General features: G+C 40.9%; 1 protein-coding gene across 4 annotated transcripts in view; it reads left to right on the top strand.

Moving 5' to 3' along the window:
* Window positions 1-17,482, top strand: part of PHKB (phosphorylase kinase regulatory subunit beta) — a 66,842-nt gene extending 49,360 nt beyond the window's left edge. For all 4 annotated transcript variants that reach the window (XM_064723363.1, XM_064723364.1, XM_064723360.1 and 1 more), the window contains 10 exons: window positions 26-188; window positions 974-1,055; window positions 3,096-3,153; window positions 4,893-4,983; window positions 6,520-6,722; window positions 8,782-8,916; window positions 12,172-12,301; window positions 12,694-12,801; window positions 14,148-14,288; window positions 16,509-17,482. In XM_064723363.1, coding sequence (XP_064579433.1) covers window positions 26-188; window positions 974-1,055; window positions 3,096-3,153; window positions 4,893-4,983; window positions 6,520-6,722; window positions 8,782-8,916; window positions 12,172-12,301; window positions 12,694-12,801; window positions 14,148-14,288; window positions 16,509-16,646 — 1,249 coding nt within the window. In that variant the 3' untranslated portion in view covers window positions 16,647-17,482. The remainder of the gene's footprint in view (window positions 1-25; window positions 189-973; window positions 1,056-3,095; window positions 3,154-4,892; window positions 4,984-6,519; window positions 6,723-8,781; window positions 8,917-12,171; window positions 12,302-12,693; window positions 12,802-14,147; window positions 14,289-16,508) is intronic.
* The last annotated feature ends 1,656 nt before the right edge of the window (window positions 17,483-19,138 follow it).

The following is a 19,138-nucleotide window of genomic DNA, read 5'->3' as shown; positions in this document are numbered from 1 at the left end:
AAGAAATTAAATACTTATTTTTCAGGGCTCCTGTATTTAAGAGTTTGGAGGAGCTGGATCTTCCAAAACATTCAAAAGTCAAGAGACAATCTAGTACTCCCAATGCTTCTGAACTTGAGCAGCAACCAGATGTAAATATTAATGACTGGAAAAACAAGTCAACATATGAGATCCTGCAGAAACTTAATGTAAGAAAACTTGGTAAAGTACATGTAACTTCATTCTTGTGAAATAAGAAATTCTGTGCTGATACGCTTTTTACAGCAGCCTACTTAGATCAGCATATGATCAGTGTTGGGGCACAGCTAATAACATGAAATATCTGATATTCCTCTCCATGCTCAGGGAATCCTCCTCTTTATCTCATCACAGAGCTTCCTGGCCCTTCATGTAACTGTTGGCTCTCAGTTCTCCCCGGTGCCCCAATCATCCCTGGTGCCAGGTGCCCCTCTGGATCCATTTGCATGTGTCCTAAGAACAGATATTTTATTGATGAACTGCTAATCAAGAGAGACTTGAGCAGTGGGTATTTACTAGGAAGGACTGGGAACTTCTTAATGGCATCAAGGGACAGTTCCAATCTGCCACTTGTTTCCTGTACCTAGAGGAAAACTACCAGTGACTGTTCTAGATCTGGTGTTGATACAAACACCCCAAGTGTTCTACTTGGTTCCCTATTTCATTACAAGCATTTCTGCTGTAAATTAAAGGACTTGAGAATGGAAAATCAGGAAACTTTTCCAATATGATCCACAGAGAAGCCTCTGCAAGCAGCAGTGACAAGGATACAGCACACACAGGGTGGAATAGTTGTAAAATCCCCTTGAAAATAAAAGAATTATACTTTTCCTTAAATTGAAAAGAAGAAAAGGCCCTTTGGTTTCACCTGAAATTTTTAATAGCTCTTCTGGCTTTGCTTCAGTGACAATCTGAAGGCAGTTTATGGTTCTGCTGTTGCTGTTTTTTATTTAAGGACTGCAGTTGCCTGGCAAGCCAAGTGTTACTCTCCAGTATCTTGCTCAAAAGGGAAGGGCCGAATTTCATCACCAAGGAAGGTAAGAGCTCCTGCCATGGGACTGTCCTGAGGAAGCAGCTCTGTGCTCACTTGCAATGAACAGGAATAATAGCTGTGCTTGCTAGCAGTTGTGGAGCTCTTTTCTCAGCCATTTAGAGCAATTTCTGCATTAAACAGGAGATGCAGATTGATGGTGTGGTGGGGAATGAGCTGCTGGATATATGAATGCTTTTAGACTGTTTGTAGGCCAGTACTGTATCTGGTTGTAATTTTGAATGCATAGATTAGAAAAAAAATACAGGATTTGCCCTTCAAAGAAAACAGAAACAAAAGACAAGTCTAAATGTCTGTAACAGTCTGTACTATATGAGGCTTTATACTGCATTTTTATTCTGCTTTGATGTAATCTCACTTCAGTTCAATGTATCTGTGAAGTTCTGGTTTTGTGTTATGGCTTTGTTTTAGAGCACAGGGTCTAAATTCCTGTAATGTAATTCTGAGAAGGCCACTGAGGCTTTGGGGTTTTGTGCTGCAAAGTTTGCTGTTTTGTCTTTTTTCCCAAAGATTGCTTTTTAGTTGGCTTTTTATCTATGACTACTCAGAAAAAAGAGAGCTGTTCAAATCAAATAATATACTCTTAGTTATTCATCAAGCAGTGGGACTTCCCACCTCGTGTTACAGAGCCCTGCTTCTTAATTTTAGTATGAGATGGCTGCTTAATGTGGAGAATTATTGACATAAGCATACATTTTATCCGCATTGCTGTGTTAAAAAGATCATAGAATCTGTAGGATATTCTGAGTTGGAAGGGACCCACAAGGATCATCGTCCTTCACAGCACACCCCAGCCATCCCCCCATGTGCCTGAGAGCTTCCTGAGCTCTGGCAGGCTGGTGCTGTGCCCTGGGGAGCCTGGTCAGTGCCCAGCCACCCTCTGGTGAGGAAGGAACCTTTTCCTGATCTCCACCTAAACCTCCCCTGCCTCAGCTCCAGCCGTGTCCTCGAGTCCTGTCATTGGTCACAGAGTGAGGAGATGAGATCTGCTTGCTCCTGCCCCACAAAGCCAAGTCACCTCACCCACTCCTCACATGGCTTCCTGCTAAATCCTTCACCATCTTCCTGTGCCTCCTTTGGATACTTTCTAATATCTTTTTATCTTTCCTCTGCTGTGGTGCCCAAAATTGCCCACAGGACTGGAAAGCCACCTCAAGGGAATAAAGCCCCTTGGCTGGTAACCCAGTGCATTGCTGCATGTCCTGGCTGCAGTCTGCACATTAGGCCATGTGGGCTCTGCAGTGGCCTTTTCCAGCAGTCACCTGGAGTGTTGGGAGGCTTTGGGAGCTCAGGAGCTTCCTTTAGTCCTTTGTAGGTTGTGTTCTTTGCTCTAGAAACAGCAGCTCAGAGCAGATTCCCTAACCCCTGTGAGCAGGCAGTGTTACCACTACAACCACTGGGTCGTGATGATGAACTTAAAACCGCTGTTGAAATCAATTAAATCCCAAAAATGAGCAGTTGTGCCTCTGGGTGCTCAGAGCTACCTTGTGCAGACCCCTCAGTGCCATCCCATGTGGAATGGGGGTGCTGATGACCTTTTTAACATGCACCTTGGGTTGGATGGGCTGAGTCACTGACTGAGTTCTCTGCATGGAGACTGCTGAGACTGACATTAGTAACCACCCAATCAATAGAACACAAATCTGAACACAGAGGCTGAAGAACTTCAGGTTCTGCAGTATGAGGATGTACTTTGTGATGGGGTGTACCTTTATAGGCCAAATCTATATGTAGATTAATTTTCCCCAGTGTATTGCAAGAGCAGGTGATATTATAGGTGTCTCTACAGCAGGCACAGCAAATTCAGCTGAAATCTGGTTTGGCTTTTTCATAACAACATAAACTAGGAGACAGGGGACTTGATTGCATCTGAATTTTAGATGTACAGCATAATAGATAAGTGCTTTACTAAAGCAGCTTCAGAATTAACTGGTCTCATCAAACTTGCCTTATTACTATTAAATGAAAGCCTGTGCATCTTTTTTTGCTTGTGTTTTGTTTTCTTTTCTTTGTTCAATCCCTTTAGGTACTGTTGCTGAGCACATTGAAAGAATCTACAGACGAGCTGGCAGCAGAAAGCTCTGGTTTGTATACAAATACCATGTTCCTTCTGGCTTACACCAGTTTTGTTTTCCTAATGTTTTTATAGAAAGTAAGGCTGGATTCTCACACACTTAAAGGGGGGAAAATGGCAGCTTTCCTGACAGTTGTATTGGTGCATGGCAGCCAAAGGTTGCTTTAATAGGCTTTCAAAAATGAAGAAGCAGTTTCTTACTGTTATCTTTTGAAATCCAAAACCAATACGCTGGTTTTGCACTGAGTGCTATTGCCAATACACAGGCCCCATTACATTGAAATCATGTGAGAAGAATGTTAATATTCTTATTTCTTACAGGGCATGATAAAATATTGTCAATAGCTCCATGTAGGAAGGCTGGTGATAAGATATAAATCATTTAAACTGATGCACTAACTCAGATTTATTGCCCTGAAGTCATTTGCTTTGAGCCTGACTTTGACACAATAACTTTAAAAGGTTTCAGCAAGTAGGTTGATATTTACATGTTGTTTATTAATTTCTTTGCCCTGAAGCTCAGTAGAAGTTTAATTTCTTTTTATCAAAGTCAAGCCTGTCCTGAACTCAGTTCTCTCACTCTGTAACTATTCCTGACAGGTCAGTAAATATAAATTTGTTTTTTGTTTTTGTCTCTACGTACAGTTAAATGGGCCTTTGCCAATAATGAGGTAGACCCAAAATACCTTGATGGTATTTTTTGTAATTAATAAAAATCAGAAGTATTTTTAGGAACAAAATATGTAAACTTTTTTCATTTCTCTTCCCTGATTGCCATGTGACACACATATAGGTTGGTGTTGCGCTACAGTGCTGCATTTGCACAGAAATTTTCTTCTTCTATAACCCCACATATTACTACTTTACTGGTACATGGGAAACAGGTAAAGTGCCCAGAAATCTGAAGTGCAGCTCTGTGAGATTTTTTTATTTTGCTTATTTGCATTTTGATAGTATCAGCTAATGCATTTTTGAAATGCTTTGCTCTTGATCGTAAGGAGTGTGTAGCAGTTTTCACAGGAATCAACATCAACTGTTTGAGTTTTTTACTAACACCATAGAATATTACAGCTTATTCCTCATCTCTGTGAATAAATGATTCTTAGTAGCCTCAAAACCTGTGCTAGAAAAGCTCAATTACAGTTCTGTTACGTTTGTATTTTGTCAGGAAATTACTATTAAATGTGTTGATATCTTTAACCACCTACTGCATACCTAGAAAAATGTGGTTCTTAGAAGTTACAGCTTGTTTTAACCTGGCAGGTGACACAAGCCTCTTCTTTTCATGCTGCACATGCAAAATATTACCTCAGCATGGAACACACAGCAAGGCTTTGGTGTTATGTGTTATACTTTCTCTTGCAAAATCTTTCTGACTCTTTTAAATAGATTTAAAAATTACCAAAGTTATTTTGCAAAATGATGAAAATGTCATAAAAGAGGAGCTGGCATTTCTTACCTGCCTTTGGTTAAGATGGTGTTGAGAAGAGAACAAGAAGCTTTTTATGGAACTGGTAGTTTAATGAGTTCTAACTAAATATATTTCTGATCCATTAACCTATATCTGAACTAAAAAATGAGAACCTACAGAAGATTGCATAAAATCTGATCCAAATTCCACTTTGTACATACTGTATGTATTCACTGAGTTAATTTTGAGATTCTGCTGTGGCAGACTGCAGCTTTCTAGCTGAATTCATTAAACTAGCATGTGATATGTAGTGGGATTGCTCTGTTTTCTGCCCTCAGGTCTGTTGTGCGCTTCGCAGCAAGTCTTTTAGGTAAACTAGTGGACAGCCTTGCACCATCTATTACTAATGTTTTAGTTCAGGGCAAGCAGGTAAGTCTTTGCTCCTCAGAACTGCATTAAGGAATGATAACAGAAACTAAACAAATGGCTTGTTCATTTTCAAGGCCTCTGATGCTTCTTTTAAAAGTATGCAATGGCGTAAAAAAAACCTTAGCAAAGAAGAGAAATCCAGAGAAAATAAATATGTGTTTAATAATTGTATTTGGAATTGAATAATAATTTTAATTAATGAAAGAATAAGACTGAAAAGACTGTTCAGCATTTATGGAAGACAGGAATGGGCACAATTTCTGAAATTCCTTGGGTTTAAGGTCTCTGGGGAGACCTTGAAAACCCTTCCAGTGCCCAAAGGGGCTCATAGAGCTGGAGAGGGACTTCTGACAAGGACGTGTAGAGACAGGACACGAGGGAACTGCTTTAAAATGAAATAGGGCAGGTTCAGATTAGATCTTAGGAAGAAACTCTTCCCTGTGGGAGTAGGAGGGCCTGGCACAGGCTGCCTGGAGAAGCTGTGGCTGCCCCATCCCTGGGATGTTCAGGTTGGGTGGGGTTTGGAGCAGGAATGTTGTAACATGATGATCTTTAAGGTCCCTTCCCACCCAAACCTTTGTGTGATTTTATCTATATGCCCTCTTACTTGACAAAAGTAGATGAAGTATAAAGGCATCTTTTGAGAGACTTCTTTAATGAAAATGTAATCATTTTCTGTGTGATTGAGCATAACACAACACATGGGTGGCAGCTGAGCAAAGGGTCTGTCAGCGTTTTCTGTTTCAAAGAAAGTTTGTTTTTTCCTTTCCTGAGGAGAACATTGTTTTTCTTCCCCAGCACAGTAATTTTAATTAAATTCATGAACAGTTGCTTCTAAATAATACAAATTGAATATTTCTGTATTTTTGTGTTAAATATGTGTATGTGTATACCTGCTTATATGCAATGTTGTTGTCTTACTCCAGACTGAGGTCTGGGTTTGTGCTTCTGGTGCTGCTCAGCTGTAGAGGAGGTCACACCTGCATGCAGCAGAATTGGCAACTTTTTAACCTAACATCCCTTCCTTGATCTTTATTATAGCAGAAAAACTAGTGTTGCTGTCTTAATGACAGTAGGTTAAAAACAAAACAGAATTCTAATAAAATCCTTTTTTGTGGTTAAACAATCTGGTACCAGCAATATATTTTCTTAAAATTAAGGCTGTAACTTTTAGCATGCTAGTAGAAATAAGAAAACAAAACTGTAAATTTAATTCTGAATTTTAATTGAGTTCTACAGCTGAAATGTATGAAATTATATAACTGTCTAAACCTAATGTACAGTCCTGATTATAAAGCAGTGGTCTTGTATTTTTATTTTAATTTGGAAAAATAGATTCCATATTCACTGTGGTTGTTATTGAAGTTTATTACTTCAATAGCAACCAATTAACAGTATTAACAAGCATCAGCCATTGACATAAAATCACCCTTGCATTGTGAAACTTTTAACAAGCAAAGGAAAGTTGAGTTTGTGAATTGCTTTGCAGTGCTGCTGTTGCAGCCCCAGCCTGTGAACTGTGTTCCTGTGCCGCAGGTGACGCTGGGAGCGTTTGGCCAGGAGGAAGCCGTTATCTCCAACCCCTTATCACCCGCCGTGATTAAGGACATGATCTACGATAAACGCCGGCTGCAGGATGAGAGAGAGGCTGTGCTGCAGCAGGAGCTGGTCATCCACATTGGCTGGATCATCTCCAACTCCCCAGAGCTCTTCAGTGGGATGCTGAAGATACGGATTGGGTCAGTAAAGCAGGGGAATGGAGACTTCAGAGAGCCACAAACCTGAGTCAAGGTTCAACCATCATCTACCTCCCAGCTGTTCTCTTTTGTTCTTTGACAAGGTGACCTACAGACAGGCTGTGCTGGAGTGCTGTCACATTCCATGGGGTCTGCACTTACTTTGCTACCCACAGAAGTTAATTATTTTTTTCACATTTAGGAAGAGACATGCATTTGAATAAGCACTTCTTTGAAGAGGCCAGGTGCTACTGACTGAGATTTACTGAATCACTGAGCATGCCTTAGAATCAGAACTTAAGTGTTTCATCTTCCATATTTTTTTCCATAGAGAAAAATACAGCATTTCAGCAGTGGAGGTAGATACCAGCAGCCTTTTTTCTAGCATACAAGATTCATATTTCTTCTTTAGCAGTACATTCCAGTCATCATAAAACAAAAAATTGCCTGTATTACATTTAACTGGAAGTATCCTTTTGCACTTAAATGCTTTTCTGTCCCCTCCACAGATCCATGTTACTCCTCTTTCCTCCCCTTCCTTATTCTCTGTAGCTAATCCTTTTTGCAATTTTTTTTTTCTTTCTCCCAAGGTTAATGCTAGAGATTCAATTTCCTTTATTTCAGTGTTATCACCCACTCCAGTGAGCAAAATTAACCTTCTCACAGAAATGCCGTTCCAGTTTGATAATGATTTGATTTAGTGTCTTGTTATTGATTTGTTTTCAGGGTTTCATGTTGAAATAGATCAAGTTTCTGACAGCCCTATTACTGTAAAAACTCCCAGCCAAGTGACTTGAATTCACCTCTTATCAGTGAAGAGCTCAGCAGAAGGTCCACCCTTGACTTTGGTGTGGCTTGCAGGCCACTGCAAAGGGAAAACACCAGTGAGGGACTGACACACAGACACAGCTGAGGCACGAGGGGGAAAGAACTCCTGAGCCAGCTGTGTTGTTCATCTCAGTAACAAGAGAAGGGCTCATCACCTGCTAGATTAAAGGAAAGTAGCGTGTTCTGCTAATGTAATGGACCTCAATACTCCCTGGTATCTTGCACCTCCATTCCACAGTCCTGGAAACCTCAGATGTAATCAACACTGCATCAGCTGGCCAGGCATCTCCAAATTGTGTGTAGTTCCTAAGAACTCCCTAGGAAGGAGTGTGACTTGATTTATGTAAGCAGAAGCATTCTGCACCTGGGTAGCTGAACAGGTAAATGACCATGGAATGTGGTGCCTGAATCTCTCACTGCATTTGGAGATAAACACAGAAAGGCTCTGATGTACCCAAGCCTTGATCAGCTGTTATGGTCTGTTTGGAGAAAAGCTAGTTCAGTTTCCTTTTGCTAGGAATGCCTGCTGGAACTGAACCAGTGGAGAGGGTAAGAGCTGAGCTCTGTGCTTATCTGGCTTCTGATGTACCCTGTTTCATCTTTGATATTGCATCAGAGGCTGGAGCACTGCTTTTACATAATGTGCACAATAAAACTCAGCATTTTCCTTCAACACTTTGCCAAGTTCTGCCCCTCTGATACCTCAGGCTAAAAATCTTCGCTGTTGCTATATTTTTATTGAATCAAATTTTTTTCAAAAAGGAGCAGAAAAAGAAAGTGTGATAGATTGCAAAATTGAATTTCAAAGGCTAAAACTAGAAATAAGCCCCGAAGTCTTGGTAAATGTAAAATATTGTAAATTTTATGGCTTTTTAAAACTCATCAGCAAAATGCATATATAGGCAGAGCATAATTCTGAATAGGAATTTTAACATCAAAAGGCAGGTAAATGTTGGTTTTAATGAACATGGAATACAGGGAATGTAGTCCAATCAATCTTCTCTATGGAAAACATGGTCCACAACACATTTCTTAATTGCATTATCCCTTTCAGCTTGTATCATGTTCCAATCAAACAGGAAGAGTAGGAGAATATTTGTCTGATATTTTATGCAAGTCCTGACAGCCAAATAGCAGGATTGTGTGGAATTCTTAGGAGCTGTTTTATTAGACTAATGTTTCCTATTTGGAAACTTTGTATTTAATGACTAACTCTGTTCCTCTCCCTGTGCAGATGGATTATCCATGCTATGAAGTATGAGCTGCAGATCAGGGCTGGGGAGATGCCAGCCAAGGACTTGTACCAGATGTCCCCCAGCGAGGTGAAGCAGCTCCTGCTGGACATTCTGCAGCCCCAGCAGCCGGGCAGGTAACGGGGGCTCAGCTGGGGCTCCTCATCTCACCCACTGATGTTCAAGTGCATTTCATTCCTCAGCTGCTCTGTGTGCACCTGAAATCACCAGGCATCTGTAATCATCTGTCATTTTTAAAGGGAAGATAGCAAAAAAGCACTTTTTCATTCTTTCACATGGGCCCAGGTTATAGAATTGTTTCTTTTCTATTGCATATTCCCTTTTCAGCTTTATCTTTGTGGAAATCTCGTTACTGCCAGAGAATAGAGATCTGTCTGCTATAATGTGAACTGTTACACTCTTTGATGTGGGAAAAGAATCCAAAAATTACCCAGTACCTTGACTTAGGTGACTTGGAGGAACAGTTTATCTGCTGTTCAGTGCCTGCTTTCTTCTAGGTTATTATATGAGTAAGAGCAGATGTTCTCTAGAATTCTTAAAAGACAGTGGTACTGCCTGAAAGTTGGAATCTTTTCTCCAAGCTGTAACCAGCTGCAAAAAGAACATTCATTGTGATACCAGGTATGCAAGACAAAAGTTAAAATTGCAATATTTCCGCTTAACTTTATTGATAAGAGTGAAGTCAAAACTTTTCCTCTTGGTTTTACTTCTGGTTAAATTAAACTTTGGCACATAATATTGCTGATAATTTCCATAGTCCTTGACTGAATGGGTGATGGGCTTTTCCTCTCAACAAAGAGGAATTACAGCACACTTCCTGCTGTTTATGTTCCTGCTTCATTGAAAACACACCTGTGTCTGTCCCCAGTCTGCAGTCCCTGAGAAAAGAGCTCCTTCAGTCACTGCCTCATCTCTCAGTGCCACGGGCTCTGTTCTGCATCTCCCAGGTGCTTTGCAGAGCCTTGGCTGTGCTGAGCAGCCCTTGCTGCTGCCTCTGCTCGTGTTGGTGCTGCCACTGTCCTGTGAAGCCACAGCAGAGCCTTTTGCAGCATTCTCCATTCAGTGTTAATGCTCTTTAGGAAGCACTTGCTCAGTCTCAGTAAGGAATTCAAGCACCACCTTTTGTCACAGATTTTACCTGCACTCCACAGCAGCTGCTGCTTTTGATGCCTGTAACACACAGGGTAGGTCACTGAAGGGCACTGGCTTGAGTTTCTGAGCATGAGGATTCTTTGTTGGGTTATCTGAGTACAAAAACTCACCAGCATATCCTTCAAATCTTTCAATCTTCTGACTTCTTTTCTAACTTCTTCCTGTACAGTATTGCTAACTCGTTTTTCCTTGCCCATTAGTGACTTGTTTTTACAAGTTTTCTTCCTGACAGGAAATACAGAATACTCCTTTTCTTTTTCCTCCTCCTTTTCTTTTTTTTCTTTTTGAGGACAGTTTTTCCTACTCTTGTGATGTTTTTAGGAAAAAAAAAATCTCTGGTAATGTGGTACCATAGCTCACTGCCAATTAATTTGTCATACAGAAAGGGCTAGTGGTCTATTTACCTCCCTAACAGTCTCTCCACAACTAACCTCTCTCCAAGTTTTCACAGAAGACATTTTTGCAGCACAGACTCCACAGATTACACTTTTTAATCTATTTATGTGGCTCACAAGAGTGCAGGAAACTCTTTTTAAACAGAGCATTGTTCTTTTAATGGTCCAAACAGTTCTGAAACTCACTTTGCTTATTCAGTTTGCAAGACTCTCTTCCTGACCCTATTAATGTAGGTGGGTCAGAGCATTTTTGACATCTTCAAATTCTTCTTTTTTTGTATTAAGAAAACAACTTGTTATTTTTAATACACCAGGTCTTTTTGCTTTTATGGAAGCTTTCTTATCCTAATCCAAGGACAGAGCTGTACAGAGAATAAGATGAAACTGCCATAGTAGACACAACTTTTTGGTAGTTTAGTGTTTAATTGAGAGGTGATTTATGAGAAATTTTTTCTTACCTTGCCATGTTTATCCAATACAGTTATACAGGGAAAGAGCCCACATTGCATGTTGGCTTAGCTCTGGCTTTATAGGGTTAACTTTAAACATCTCCTTTGTTCTCAGAAAGTGTATCCCAATTACCTAGAGCTCAAACCTGCTCAGAAAATGCACCACCTAGTGATAATTTTTTCCATTTTATTCTTTAAAAAAAAAAATAACAAAACACAGAAAAAACCTAAACCAGCACATTGTCTGCTTTGTCTTGTGGTGTAGCTGGGACTGAACTACACTAAGAAACTTAACTGTAAAACCATGCATGCAGCTGTCAGAATTAGTGTTTTCTTTACTGGTTGTATCTCAGGAGGAATTCTCACAATTTCTCCAGTATTTAATAAGAGTTTTTTAATGCAAGATATTTTAGCAATTTCATCCAGCACACTGGTGTCTGCAGGAACCGATAATTTTATAGACAAGTGTTTTTATTCTAAGCATGTCATGTTAATCTCCCAGTACATATGGAGCAAAAGCTAAACCCCCAAGGTTATTAGTGCTGAATTCATTTGAGCCAGGCTGAGAAAGGTCTGCAAAACAACATTGTTCAAGTTGACCAGGGAATTTCCCTTTTTTTTTTTTTTTTTTTCCAAGCAGCCTACCAGAACCAGATCTCAGAAAGGCAGGAGGCATGTTGCAAAGCAGGAATTTAATTGTAGTTTTTCTAAAAAATAATGTGTATTGATTTTTCTACTTAAAATTCAAAAAGCATCTAAGGACTAATTCACTTGAGGAAGTCCTCTCTGTCAAATACATTCAGGACAGCCACACAAGACTTAAATTTACCTGGTGAATCCAGTAATTAATTCATACCCATGGATGCCAGTTCTTCAAGTTCCATTGCTGGTGTTTTAGACATTTTGGCTAAAGCTTCATTCCTCTAGTAACACTGAGAAGAAAAAATAGGAAAATTAAATTCCATACTTGATAGCATAAGTAAAAAAGAAAAAAGCTGGTATACTTCTGAAGGCAAACAGGATTTGTGATTCATGAAGATGTGAATCAGTTTGCTCAAAGCCTTAGTTTTACAAAACCATTCTGTTGAATCTTCTAAATTTGCAGGCCACTTGTTTTCTGCAGACCATCAGGAAAAACCCCTGCCCTCAACAATTCTGCTGCAATGCATTTTTCTTATTTGATTAGACGTTATGAATTTGATCTGTTACTGGTACTGGCCTGCCCTGGGTGGATTTCAGAGCTGCTGCTCCTTCTGCAGCGCCAGGGGTGCCCCTGTGCTCTGTGCATGCTGAGCCCTGTGCTGTGTGTGCAGAGGGGCCTGTCCTGCTCAGCTGGGAGTGCAGCTGTGCTGAGCTGTCCCTGCTGTGTCCCCAGGAGCTGGCTGAACAGGAGGCAGCTGGATGGCTCCCTGAACAGAACTCCCGCGGGATTCTACGACCGCGTGTGGCAGATCCTGGAGAGAACCCCCAACGGCCTCATCGTGGCAGGGAGGTTCCTGCCCCAGGTAATCCCACACAGGCTCAGCCCCTGCTCTTCCACCTGCCCAGCAATGGTCAAACACCTTGTCACTAATGGCTATTTGTGCCATCATGTTTTACTTAGAGTAACTTGTTCATTGGGGAAAAAAAGTCAAGTTTTTCTATTTCATTAGGAGTAAAATACAATTGGAATAGAATGAAAGCAAATAATTTTTATTAAAGCACATTTATAAAACTGTAAGTGTAGAAGATTCTTTCCAAGTCATGAACTCTGAAATCTGCTCCCTTTTTGATCCTACAAAAAGATTATTATTTCTTAGTTGAATATTATTTGTTCAGCAAGCCAGTAGGCTCTGCCTGGGGGTGGCTTTGATTTAATGCATGTGGTCTTTTAATAAAAGTATGGTTTGTTTTTCAGCAACCAACCTTATCGGATATGACGATGTATGAAATGAACTTTTCCCTCCTAGTTGAAGATATGCTGCAGAACATTGACCAGCCTCAATACAGGCAGATCATTGTGGAGGTCTGTGGCCAATAATCACTGACATTTTATACTGTGCATTAGTATGTTACAGCCTAAAACAAAAAAATAACCTAGACTCAAATATCTGAAGAAACAGGATTTTCCATAGAAACACTTACTTCAGAGGTTTTGATGATTAAACAGGTTCCTGTTACATGTTCAGAACAGAGTGAGTTCATGGTGTTCTTCCCCTTCAGCAAATATTAATGACACTAGCAATACAATTAGGTCAGAGGAGGTAAAAATCTAATAATTCCAGAGTAGCTTTCCTTCAAGTCCTTAGCCTGTGCCTTTTCCTAACAATTTCCCAGATCTAAGGAAAACTGAAATAAAATAACCAGCTTGCCCCCTGAACGATTCTTCTTTCCCTTTGTGCTGAGGCTGCCTAGTGAGCAGCTTTGCACTACTGAGTCAGCCACCTTCCCATTTCCTTGTGTTCCCCATCCTCACAGGAGGGCAGGAGGCTGTTCAAATCCTTGCCCCAGTGCTGTTCAAATCCTTCCCCCAGTGCTGTTCAAATCCTTCCCCCAGTGCTGTTCAAATCCTTCCCCCAGTGCTGTTCAAATCCTTCCCCCAGTGCACACAAGGTTTGCCTTTGGAACAGATGAGGAGCACTGCACTGCTGGTACTGGTACCTTCAGCAGCACTCACTGTTAGTGCCCAGGTCTGTGCCCCTCACAGGAACATCCCACCCCAAACTCTGCCTCAGCTCGTGCTCAGCCTGCTTGCTGGAGCACCCCCAGTTTCTGCTAACAGATAACAGAATTCCCAAACCCAAGGTGACCAGTGCAGACTCCACTGCTTGCCTGCAGGTGTTACAACAGAACGCTCTTCATGTTCACCTTCCTATTTTAAACCCTTTTCAGATGTAAGTAACATCAGTTCTGATGAGCTGAGGCTTTACTGCTGGCTGTTCTCTTTGGTTTTGATAAACTTTGTCATAACAGAATTTTAGCATCTGTGATTGTGCCTCAGAACACCAAATGCTGAGGTTCAGTGTTTGCTGCCTTTCACTCTCTCCACAGGATTTGTGCAGCCACAGAGTGAACTGAATAAAATGGAAAATAACTTCCCTGGCTCCCAGCCAAGCTGGATGTTAATGTCAATCATTTGCACCATGCCCTTACCCAGGCAGTCACCAGCAATTGTAACCTTTGATAAAAGCCTGCTTTTCCAGTGATTCTTTTATCCAAGTCAGGATTCTATTATCTGTGCATTATTACCTGTGCCATTATTAAATGGCTTCCTGCTTGAAAGAGGCATATGCAATTACTAACAGTGCTATTATGTAACTTGAATTTTAAAAAATGAAATTTAAAGCCTTACAATCTTTTTCTGCCTTCTAGTTGCTGATGGTTATATCTGTTATTCTGGAGAGAAATCCTGAGCTGGAGTTCCAGGACAAAGTGGACTTGGACAAGGTGGTGCAAGAAGCATTTCATGACTTTCAGAAAGATCACAGCAGTCCAAAGGGAGCTGAAAATCAAGTGAGTAAAATATTGCTGTCTTACCAAATTTACCATTCTTATTGAAGTTACTTCTAAATGTTAATTCTGTGCAGTTCAGAGTAAAAAGCAATTGACAGAAGTTCAGAATGGAACACAAATAAGAAATTAATATACCCAAGTGCTGCCTAGGTCTGCAAAGAGCCTCTAAGCAGAGATGAAAGAGGTGCACTTTATTGCTGAGTTGTAAATTCAAAATGCTACAGTAAGGAGAATACTCTGTGTTCCATGGCTCTGAAATGGGACTAGCAGGGAGCTGGGAGAGTTCTCCTCAAAGGGGAAAGGATTCATTAAGGAGGGGCACTAAAACTGAGAAGAGTTAAAAATAACAAAGGAAACTAAAGTTCAGCAAGGAAGTGTGAACTTAGGATCTTATGAACACAGAGACTAAGAAAACTTTAATAACAAAGAATTCATATTGACAGTATTAAAGTAAGAACTTGAGATACAGAACTGTTCTTAGTTACTGATTTTTCTGTTAGATTTGCATTCATGAACTGGCAAAAGTTTGGCTAAAATTCAAATAAAGGAATGAATGCTTTTAATATTTTCTTCACTAGAATTATAGGTTTTATGCTTTAAAGATCTCTGGATAGTCTCACTACAAGTTTTGGTGCCTCAAAGCTCTGAAATTCTGTAATAAAGCCAGGTTTATTGGCCTGGTAGAAGGAGGAGATGAGAGTAGAACAGTGGGAACAGTCCCAGAGCTGCTGAGGATGATCCTCCTCACTGCAGCTGGCATTTTATTGTGGACAATATATTTGAAGTTATCTATGCTGCTCTGAAGGATGCATTGATTCATAACATTGACATGCAGCAGCCCTTCCTCTTGCTCAATTTTTATATCCTTTAAAAGATGAGGAAGGATGTGCTGCTTAAGAGCTCTTTCAAATGTTTCAATGCTCACTCTTGTGCCACTGATTTTTTGTACTAAGATTTGAAAGCCAGGCCGATAGGCAGCCCCAGCAGTGTGTCAATCTGCACAAGGCCTTTGTTTAGAAAAGAACAATTTCCTGGAAGTGATGATCCTTCTGGTCCATGTTGGAGGGCAGTGACTCTGTGGCCATCATACACCCAAATGGCTCTCAAGTGCCAGCTCCACACAGCACTTGGAATTTGGAATTTGCTGCTGACTTTTGTGACAAGCTGCAAATCCCCAATGGCTACAAACAGAAAGGGAAATTCCATGCAAACCTCAGTTTTTATTGGTGCTGCCCTGGCCTCTGTTGAACTGATAAATTTTTTTTCTCCAAGCCCAGACTCACTTACAGTAATGCCTTTTTGTCTCTTAGAAAGAGCCCCTAGTTCAGAGCTCGGAGTAATACTTAAGATTGTTGTTGGAAATTCAGCTCCTTGCATTAAAGTTTTCTGGCACCTGGCTCTCCCATATTCCCAGGTGGATGCCTGCTGGCAGTCAGTAGCTGTAACCCTGGCTGGGATTGTTCTTAGGGTGCTGCCTCAAGGTTTCCTAACACTGCTAAAAACTCCTGATCTCTCTCAACTATGGTCTTCCCTTCAATGGATTTGCAAATACTTTGAACTTTGTTGATTCCCTGTTAACATGTAATAAATATCCAAAGTATTTATTCTAGTAAGTTCAGACACACCCTAAAACTACAGAAGTTTTATTATTTTCTCCACACAATCTCTGCCCTTGATTTAATAAAAGTAACCAATTTCCTGAATGAAGGCATTAAACCTTTTTTAGAGCAGCTAATACATAATTTGAGAGTAAGCAGGTGTTTTAATGTCACTGACTGAGAAAAACAGGTGTTCAGTGAAGGACACCTATTTTGGTGATCTGATTAATGAATGAGTTCATGTGCTACCTGTGGTTTGGATCTTGGATTCTTTCCTTCTGAATAAATCTTCAGTCAGTTTACACCTCATGTACACCCAAGGCCCTGGCTCACCATTCCAGCACACAGCTGCATGTTTCAGCAGAGCAGTTGTTCTCTGACAGCTCTGACATTTTCAGAAATGCTAAGAAGGTGGAATCTGTGCAGTCCTGGAAAACTCAGTGAGGAAAGAGAAGCAGGTAAGTACATATGGGAGATTTCTGAAAATTGAGCAGAATTATTCTCTAGTTTTAGAGTCCAAAAAGCACATTTGCATTTTGAACATATCTGATGTTGCTCTGGTTTGCCTGTGTGTGGCTGCTTTGCACATTCACACTAATGGCAGCCTCTGTTCCCTCTGCAGGGTGACATGACTGCATTCTACAACACCCACCCCCTTGGAAAGAAGGGAACTTGCAGCTACCTGAGCAAGGCTGTGATCACTTTGCTGCTGGAAGGGGAAATGAAATCAAGCCACGATGATCCTTGCACCATCAGCTAAGGCTGGCACACAGCACAGCAGTTGTTGCTTTACTTAGTGCTCCATGTATTTGTCAGGCCAATTGTAAGGGACTGGTTTGAAGGGTGACCCTGGCTAGTGACACAATTGCATCCTCTCCTTTGCTGAAAGAAGTGCCATTAAAGATACCAAGTGCCACCAGATTTTCTCCTTTCTCAGCTATGCAGCATGAAACTGAGCACATGAAGTTAGTCCTGTGGTATTTGATGAAGTTGAATGGAAATGTATTTATGATTTTAAAAATGCATCTACTGTAGCTGGTAAATTCAAGGGAAGGCAGTATGAGATTTTGTCTTTATACCTCTATTTATTTATAATTGCAAACAAGTAGAAGATAAATTAATATGCATACCAATCAGTGTGGAAATACAAAAACTGGATTATTTTCTTATTATTCTACAAACAAATTGGAGGTGAAGTATTTGTTATTCTCTTAAGGTTTTCTTTATCAGTTCAAGTGAGAGCATTCATTTAATGTGTTGGGTATTTTAATTTACAGGCTGGTAACTTGATATACAGGTTTCATCCTAACAGAGCAACTTTTTATCTCTAGCAATACACATCACTGTGTTTTCCCAGTTGTTATTTAAACATCTGTAAGTTAACAAGGGAGATGTAACACAATAAAAGTTTGTTTTTAAAAAAAAGGCAAACAAGCTGTATTTAAATTAAAATCAATGAAGAAATAACTTTGTATTACATATGTTATCATGGTATTAATTCAAGATACACTTATTTATCTCCTAAATGTGTGAAAACACTGTATGCTATATGCTTTATTTTGTTGAAAATAATAAAAAGCAAATGCTTGTAAAAAAGAAAAACCTGTCAAAAATACTCTGACATGCAAATGGGACTCCTGCTGACTGCAGTGGCCACCTTTGACCTGCTACAGACCCACCTGGCAGCACTGAAGTGCCACTTTCAGCAGCACACAACACAATTAAGCTCTAGATCAGATCCTTAAACATTTTGCTAATGAACCTGCTGCTGAGGAGCTGCAGCTCCCTGGGAAGGAGCTGCTGGCACACTGCTGGCACAGCAGCTGCTGGCAGAGGGCAAAGCCCCTGGTGCTGCTGCTGTCCCCTGGCAGTGACACAACGCACCTCCCTGGCAAGCAGGGGTGCCAGGCCCAGGGGAGCAGAGCCAGGGACACCCCCTGGCTCAGGGGGGCTGGGCAGTGCCTGTCCCTGGAGCAGCCAGGAGGGGACAGCTCAGCAGCAGCCCCGGCTGGCAGCAGTGCTGAGCGCTGCCTCGGCCCCTGCTTCCTGCAGTGCAACACGGCCTGGCATCTGCATTGCTGCCCTGGGAGTGAGGTACCAACTGCATCGCTGCCCTGGGGGTGAGGTACCAACTGCATCACTGCCCTGGGGCTGAGGTACCAACTGCATTGCTGCCCTGGGGGTGAGGTACCAACTGCATCGCTGCCCTGGGAGTGAGGTACCAACTGCACTGGACTCCAGCTGTCCTTTCTGTTCCATGGTGCCTGCAGCTGGCCATGGCTCAGTGATCTCATGAGCAGCAAGATCTCTGCTTCCAGTAGATTTTAACAATAATACTTGAAACGAACATATCTCTGGCCATACAATACAGAACATAACTCTTGTCTGCAAACTGTAAATCCTACTGAAAGGAAACAATCCTTTACATGCAAACCCTCCACATGACTCCAGGAGCACTGGAGTTTCTTAGACAGCAGCTCAGGTTCTGGTTTTGCAGTTGCACATGATTTAAAGTGTAACTCAGTTTAATTCTTACCCCTGGCTTCTCCTTCTCTCTTCTTCCATTTGCTCCTCAGTTATTGGTGAGCCTCAAGTTTACTGATCTTGGTCTGAACTTTGGAACTGCAAATGAATGAAAATGCCAGTGACCATTTACCCTTATACAAACCTGGAATGAAAATCCATGCAAACTGTTCCTGTTTTCCTTTATCACCTTGAACACATGGTTTATGAAATTATGACTGGGACAGTTTTTCAGCTGTCAAAATAAGGATAAATGGGAAGATGAAGATACCAAAATCCAGCAGAGTCCATATTCTCTGAAAAAGGTTCTTGAATCTGAAGGGACAACACCATTAATTTTTCTCTTGGTGAAGCAGGAGCAAGACACAGGAGCTTGCCACAAATGGTTCTTGTAGAACCTTTTAAATGATAGTTTTATAAGATAACACAAGGCAATTGGAATAGAAACTAAAATATATTAAATATTTTTCTGGGTAAACCAGACATGTTTTTTAAACAGTCACATCCCAAGTGATGTGTGGTTAATATTTAACAAACTTGGTCCTAATTTCTTTAAAAACATTGTGCCTCAAAAGGATAAGGAAGGAGATTCCTTTGGGGTTACAAGGGAGTAACTGCAGTGCCTGTGTACTTGCAGGACCTGGTGGCAATAGAGTTGCTCCAGGTGTTAAAGAAATGTCCCAAAGGGTTCACACCATTCAGTTCCCTTATTACACACCTTCACAGTGC

This window comes from Zonotrichia leucophrys, chromosome 11 (genome assembly GCF_028769735.1).
Source record: "Zonotrichia leucophrys gambelii isolate GWCS_2022_RI chromosome 11, RI_Zleu_2.0, whole genome shotgun sequence".
NCBI classification, from domain to species: Eukaryota; Metazoa; Chordata; class Aves; order Passeriformes; family Passerellidae; genus Zonotrichia; species Zonotrichia leucophrys.
The sequence above is the reverse complement of the archived record's forward strand: the minus strand, read 5'-3'. Positions and strand labels throughout refer to the sequence as shown.